The following is an 8,063-nucleotide window of genomic DNA, read 5'->3' on the forward strand; positions in this document are numbered from 1 at the left end:
CTCTCTCTCTCTCTCACACACACACACACACACTCTCACACACACACACACACACACACACACACTCACAATCACACACACACACACACACACGCGCACACACGCGCACACACGCGCACACACACACACTCACACACACTCACACACACACACTCTTTAGCAGAGCTCCTGTTTATTAGTACATGCAGGAAGAGCTTTTGAATGAATAATTCACTGATAAATCAAATACAAATTAGATTTTTATCAGAAGATGAACTGCACTGACAAATGAAATACAATGGGCCTCTTTGAGCAGACTGAGAGCAGCTGCTCTGGTACCTGTCTGCAGGGTCTGGGCTTTGAGTTCAGCTTCCTGTAGTTTACCAACCATAGACTCATGCGACTCCTGGAACTTCCTGTCAGAACACAAGAGATACTTTACTCACCAACAAAAACGATGGGACACAGTAGCTATGTTTCCATCACCTTCATTTATTTTGAAGTATCGCATCAGAAACGAATGATGGAAACACCAAATTTCGAAAAAAAATCCCTTCATTTTGACTTAATGGGAGATGGAAATGCATTTACCGAATAAATTCCTCCATGCGCATAAAAAAAAGTCTTTGCGCTATGGGACGGCAAAACCTGACTAACCAGCGGACCGATCTCATTCACAGCATCTGAAATGTTGTTATGATCATTCTGAAATCCCTGAGCAAAGTCTGTCATCAAAGTATTTCTATATAATGTTTTACACGACTGCGTTCCCAAACAGCAGCATCTGCCTCCGAAAGCAATGACCGCATTTATTGTGTATCATCTGCTTGTTCTGAGGCGCAAGTAATTTATTATATATGAAAATTATTATATTCAGTGGCTTCTCCTACTTTTCTTAGTGATATTTAGTGCCAGTTTATCAGGAGGTGACGATTTTGCTCTCTTTGACTCGTTGGATGGAAACGGTGCTTTTTCGCAAATGTTTTACGCGATATTTCAATTTTGCACAAAAATGTAATTTGCAACTTTGGATGGAAGCCCAGCTAGAGAGAGGAACAGCATCTAAACCCATGATGAGTCATTTGTGAAAACAGACTCCAATTATTTCAATCAGGGATCTTTAAATCTCCAGGCCTGAAAAACACAGGCAGGTGAGTTTGATCAGGGTTGAAAACGAAATACTGAAAGACCTTCAGAATTACAAGTTAATCATGTGGACCATTTTAACAACCTACTAGAAATCCAAAATCTGAAGTGGCAGAATAGAACTTTTAATGCTATTCAATGGTTGGTCTATTGCTTTGATGACAGTAAAAGTGAGGTGGACCGCTCATGATTTAGGTATCTTAAGCAGTGGATTATATAAAAATGAGATGGAGCACGATGGGTACTGACCTCTCTTTCTCCTCATAGTTTTTATGAATCTGTTGGTGTTTCTCCAGGGCCAGATTCTCTGCCTGGTTCCTCATGCTCTGCTCATACTCTCTGATCTTCTCCTTCAGTGTTTTAATGGTCACCTCTACAAACAGATCGCAAATTTCAGTGAAGCTGTGATTAACACTCTCATTCACAGCATCTGAAATGTTGTTATGATCATTCTGAAATCCCTGAGCAAAGTCTGTCATCAAAGTATTTCTATATAATGTTTTACACGACTGCGTTCCCAAACAGCAGCATCTGCCTCCGAAAGCAATGACCGCATTTATTGTGTATCATCTGCTTGTTCTGAGGCGCAAGTAATTTATTATATATGAAAATTATTATATTCAGTGGCTTCTCCTACTTTTCTTAGTGATATTTAGTGCCAGTTTATCAGGAGGTGACGATTTTGCTCTCTTTGACTCGTTGGATGGAAACGGTGCTTTTTCGCAAATGTTTTACGCGATATTTCAATTTTGCACAAAAATGTAATTTGCAACTTTGGATGGAAGCCCAGCTAGAGAGAGGAACAGCATCTAAACCCATGATGAGTCATTTGTGAAAACAGACTCCAATTATTTCAATCAGGGATCTTTAAATCTCCAGGCCTGAAAAACACAGGCAGGTGAGTTTGATCAGGGTTGAAAACGAAATACTGAAAGACCTTCAGAATTACAAGTTAATCATGTGGACCATTTTAACAACCTACTAGAAATCCAAAATCTGAAGTGGCAGAATAGAACTTTTAATGCTATTCAATGGTTGGTCTATTGCTTTGATGACAGTAAAAGTGAGGTGGACCGCTCATGATTTAGGTATCTTAAGCAGTGGATTATATAAAAATGAGATGGAGCACGATGGGTACTGACCTCTCTTTCTCCTCATAGTTTTTATGAATCTGTTGGTGTTTCTCCAGGGCCAGATTCTCTGCCTGGTTCCTCATGCTCTGCTCATACTCTCTGATCTTCTCCTTCAGTGTTTTAATGGTCACCTCTACAAACAGATCGCAAATTTCAGTGAAGCTGTGATTAACACACAACCTGTGCTAATACAGCGTGATCATCCCTTCATCTTAATTACTAGTTTTAACGCAAAATAAACATGAATGAACATCTCACCACTCACAGTACTCGCTCAATCAGTGTTTCAACCGCGGAAAGACGTCACTAAAACAGCTTGCAAACAAAATATCACGAAGCATTTCATTTACAACAGGCAAGTGTCCACAGCTCGTCATTTGCTGAGAAATGAAGTCTAGTGAAGAGCATTTTGTGAAATATTAAGACTAGGCCTATACTTCCCTATATTTATTTTACCTGTTAGTGATGTCGTAATTATTTAATGTATATGTTTAAATACATATTTTATGAAACAAGTTACGACTGTAAATTATTATACTTCAACAACAAATAGAAATTGTATAATTTAGAAGTTAATTTAAAAACAATTCACATGTTTGCATACAATTTTTTAATTTGAGTGTTGATTATTATAGTTAAAAAATAAATAGTAATTTTGACCTTGCATACATTGTATGTCAACCTGTTGCTGGGGACTCCCAAACCCAAAATATGAACCTTTCATAACTCATAATAGGGGCACTTTAACATATTCAGAGAGCAAAGTAATGCAGCATGGTTCCAACTAGAGCTGGGCGATATAGCTAAAAAATATATCAACGATATATGTTTCATATCGTTCGGTATCGATAATTATCGGCATTTTTTATAACCTTTTTTAAAACAGAGCAATAGAAAAAAATGTTTACATTTAACCACTGTATTTTTAATTTGCCCAATTTATTGAGGCAAACAACAAATTTGCATAACGTCTAAATTAACATATATAAATAATAACGTGCATAACGTCTAAATTAACATATATAAATCATTATAAACAAAACAGCATCATGTGTTTATGCATTGCTTAGCCTAATACAAAGAGCCAAATCACCGATCACACAGACTGCATTTAAAAACATATGAGACGCATTTAAATAAAATAAACCTTCACAAATTCGCATCGTGTTTTCTAAACGTTAAAACTGTTTTAACTTTGCATGACTTTCTTTGCATCTCTTGCATGAGACGTGAGTGCAGCAATCATATTTGCCCGTGTAAAAATGTGCTGAATATGCGTTCTGTGTGAATGGCTTGGTTTCGGGTTTTAACCTAATCAAGATCTTCTCCGCATTGAGCTACTATATTTCTCTAATATTTTGAATGAATAACGCAGCAGCGGCGCGTCTCGTGGGCTAGACTAACAAAACATTAAAATGCAACAACGTCACTCACATCATCACCGCATCTCGTGCTCCACTGATGACGCTCGCTGACACACATCTAACATTCGATTGTAGCATTTTTGCATTCAAATGCAAATGTTTATTTTAAATTCGACTAATATATATATTTTTTTTAATTCACAATCTCCTCATCACAGGCAGGTGCAGCACTCAATTCAGCATGTGTTCGTGTTCGTGTGTCCTGTCTGCGTCACTCATAGCACGTGCCTATATCGTGCGCTATATCGCACATTTTTTATATTGTTATCGATGAAGGTGTACCGTCAATAAACATCGATACCGTTTTATCGCCCAGGCCTCCAACACCACTTTTTTCCAGAACAAGTTCAATAAAAATATTTTTATGAACCAGGCCGTGTCATTTGAGTCTAAGCCTAACCTCATCTCTACTACATACATCATGGGGAAAAGATGACAGGATGCTTCCAGTGTTATGTGTGCATGTCTCACCCTGGTTCTTGACCTCAGCAAACTCTTTGTTGTACTCCTCGAGCGTCTCACGCAGCTTCTGGTTCTCCGTGTCTATGTCGTGCATCCTCTGGAGCTTCAGATGCAGCTGCTGCGACAGCTCCAATGCTGGCACCGGATCTATGCACACACACACACACACACACACACACACACACACACACACACACACACACACACACAGCCACAGTTAACAGCGCCTTCAGCAAAGCTCTCAAACAGCTGATCAACACAGGTTCTTATAACAGAAGTTTGAGTTCTTTTCATTTACTGAACCATCTGGGCCCAGACAATCTGCAAATCAGGGTATATGCAAGTTTAAAATGCTTTATTCAATATGTATGCCTACTCAAATTGGTTTATGTACCAATATACCAATTAGGGATCATGCACCAATTAGGGCTGTTAGTAGCAAAAAAAGTGCACTCTTTCGGTGTTTGGCCAAATAAGCGAAAAGACCGAATAAACTGTACCGAACAATGACGTGACGCGATCAATAGCAACCAGCGTAGAGTGAGAGGCACGCATTCTTTACAATGCAGCAAACATGTCAGCAGTGTGGAAGTGTCTGAGAAAGATGCAAAGACAGAGACTGTTTAATACTGCATCTCATGTCTTCGATGAGAAGAGGAGAGTGGTTGTTGCTGGTTACAGTATGATGATTGAAATGGCCTAAACAATTAGCAAATAAACTGCAGAACGTTATGTTTTCTAATACATGCACAAAGTGAAAAAAAAAAAATAGGTATAAAATATGCATTCTTACAACCAACTAAAACACACTACAATATAAACACCATAAAGTAAACATTGTCATGATTCACCAACAGTAGTTCATTAGCAATCTATTGGCATAAATGTGTGGCATTCATTGATTATAATCTGTAGAATGCAGAACGGCAGCATGTTTTTACATGCAGCGCTCACATTTAATTCAATCATAGTCTTTTGAAGTTCAATAATCACATTAAGCCATATCGTAATTACTGCTTTTCCATCCCCAAAATGTAAGACCTCTTAAAAGATAATTAAGACTTTTCTTGTTCCATTTAAGAAAAGTAAGACTTTTTATAACCCTAAATTTCATAAAACCTAATTTTATTAAGGGCCCATGGGAATTCTGGGGTCTTTGTAATGTTTCATAGCAGGATCAATGTCAACTTCGGGCTTTATCTCTACAGATATAATACAATAATAAAGTCTTGAAAGAATGCAGTCAGTGTGGCCTCTGCATATGTTAATATGGCATACAGTTGACTCATCTTCTGACTGGAAATGACTGGTAATTATTATTACCTGCTATTATTGCAGCATAAAAGGGAAATATTTGAGGATTATGATGTTTTAATCATGCATCTCATATGGTTATGACACACAGACTTACCAGGCACATCAATCAGTCGTTTATAGACGTTTAGAAAGGCCGTCTCTGACTCTTTACTCCTCTTACTCAATGCATCAATCTAGAAGAGACACAGATGAGAAAATATCACCCACACACACACACACACACACACTTGTTCCCGATTGTCCCTCAAACATATCTACTCATAATGACTGTCCTGTTGTGTCGTCTTGTGCTGACAAATTAAATCACACCGCCTGAATAAAGTTGGTTTTTTATAAAGTTGCTGGTTTACTTCTCTTATGGTTCAGGAGAAAACTCACCTCAGCCTGGAAACTCTTCAGCAGCGGAGCCACAAGCTTCCTCAGATCCTACATCAGACACACATAAAGAACACAAAGACTGTTAGTTAGGAGGAAGCAAGCATGCAGAAATAAACATGATCTGACACTCAAAAAGCTTCAGAATCAAATAGCATGGACACTTCAATGCACTTACATTGGCCACAAAAGCACAAGCGAACTAAGTTATGTGCTAGTCTGAATGTGTAAATCCCATTTTAGATGTGCTCTACTTGTAACAACACACTAAAACAGACATCTAAAGCTCAAAGAATTTACAAAATAGCATTGCAATGTTATTATAAAGTGTGCATCCTGCACTTATCTGCACTTTTGTTCTCCAGTCTGGACCACAGGCTGTCGCAGCTCTAAATGCTCAACCTTCCCATATGCCAAAATATATATATATATATATTTTCGTGGCCAAAATATAATTGAAGTATGTGCTAAATATATGTTGCAAACAGGGAAGCTCAATGAAATATATTTTTGAAATAGGAAATATATTTAGTTTCAATCTTCATATACCAATATCAGTCATTCACTTGTCCGAGTAAAGAAGTTACTTGTCCGGGGGAAAAAAAGGTGGTTCTTTTTTCTCTCGCATAAATGTAATTTATTCTGAAGCAAAAGTCTCATCAGTGCTCTATCAGGTATTACTTTAATCAGCATATTTGTGATATCTGCCTTAAATTGATTGCTGTTACACTTTTTTAACTTTATGAAGGACAATATTTTCCTAACCTGATTAAATGTACGTCACCATTTACGTCAAATTCTTAAATTTAATCAATACATTAAGTTAGAATAATAAGACACTATATGGTTGTTACCATTCAAATGAAATCAGTATCAACAAACTCCATCTTTCCACTGCAGAGGAAACACAGAAGCTGCATCGAAAGTGCCATTTAGATGTATTTACACACTGTTTAATGAAGATAAGAGGTTCCATAAATTCATTTACTCAAAATTGCAAATGCTTAAATAATGTTATTAGATTCATGTTTTACTTTTTTTGACATACAAATATGAAATGTTGGAAAAATGCAATGATACTTTTAAATATGAAATTAAACCACCAGTAGGTGTTGGCAAGTCACTGTCTTAATGAGTGAGTCACTGATTCAACCGATTCGTTCAAATGGCTGATTCATTCAATAAATGAAGCAAGTGACTGTCTTTATGAATGGCTCACTGAATCATTGACTCGTTCAAAGATGCTGAATCATTCAATAATGAAACACTGTTGCAGTGTTGCCAGACGTACGATAATTATCGTATTTGTACCATAATTTTGACCTCTGTACGATGTACGATCAATAATACCATAATGTACGATAATTTCAGAATTTTGTGCCACCAAATGATAGTCGTTGTAATCATAGGGCTGTACGTCTACCTTCACGATTGTGAGGAGACTTGAATGTGTTACACATGTCTTTCATCTCATCTCACGTCTTCTCGACCAATCATCGTGGAGAATGACTCTCTCTCTCACGAGCACAAGATAACGTTCCTGCCACACTTAGGTCAGTTGTTTCAAAGCTGAGGTCGATAGTTTAGCAATAAAGTATAAAATTGAGTGCTGAAAAGGACAAATAGCTGTAACATCTAGATAAATAGCTGTACTCTGAACGTTTGACTCGTGTACGATAATTTTCTTCCAAAATACGATAATTTTGAACGATACTTGGACATTTCCAATCTGGCAACACTGCACTTTTGTGAGTTGCTCGGAGATGCACAGCTGTTCTGCTGTGGCTTTGCGTAGAACTATTTTCGTTAGCGAAATGGAGCAAAAACGATCAATAATGTGTCTAAAATGTAAGTCAGTTAATATTACTTGTTTATTGAACTAAAGTTGTATAAAATCAACATCACATTTGCAATCGTGCTGAAAGTCGGGAAAACATCACTCTTGGTCGTGTGATGTTGCATATATTATATAGAATATTTATCTTTTTTTCTACCGCAGTATGTTTGTTCATGTTTGTTTCGTGTGTGCTGTTGCGCTTATAGTTTTGATTTCTTCGTGAGTCAGATACGCTGCACGAGCCTCAACTGACGCGACCTTGATACCGTCAAAACATTATCCGCTATTAGTCACCGTTTACACTGAAAGTAATAAAATTAGGGATGCACCGAAATGAAAATTCTTGGCTGAAGCCGAAACCGAACAAAATGAAACACTGGGCCGAAGGCC

The 8,063-nt window shown here is 37.5% G+C and overlaps 1 protein-coding gene across 1 annotated transcript in view; it reads right to left on the bottom strand.

Annotated features, from left to right (window-relative positions):
• Nucleotides 1–8,063, bottom strand: part of LOC107703006 (protein CASP-like) — a 39,919-nt gene that overhangs the window by 27,342 nt on the left and 4,514 nt on the right. The window contains exons 4-8 of the mRNA XM_016505494.1: nucleotides 5,840–5,887; nucleotides 5,556–5,634; nucleotides 4,154–4,291; nucleotides 2,268–2,391; nucleotides 319–395 (exon numbers count right to left, since the gene is read on the bottom strand). Coding sequence (XP_016360980.1) covers nucleotides 319–395; nucleotides 2,268–2,391; nucleotides 4,154–4,291; nucleotides 5,556–5,634; nucleotides 5,840–5,887 — 466 coding nt within the window. The remainder of the gene's footprint in view (nucleotides 1–318; nucleotides 396–2,267; nucleotides 2,392–4,153; nucleotides 4,292–5,555; nucleotides 5,635–5,839; nucleotides 5,888–8,063) is intronic.

Source organism: Sinocyclocheilus anshuiensis, unplaced genomic scaffold (assembly GCF_001515605.1).
Source record: "Sinocyclocheilus anshuiensis isolate Anshui unplaced genomic scaffold, SAMN03320099.WGS_v1.1 scaffold482, whole genome shotgun sequence".
In the NCBI taxonomy this organism is placed as follows: Eukaryota; Metazoa; Chordata; class Actinopteri; order Cypriniformes; family Cyprinidae; genus Sinocyclocheilus; species Sinocyclocheilus anshuiensis.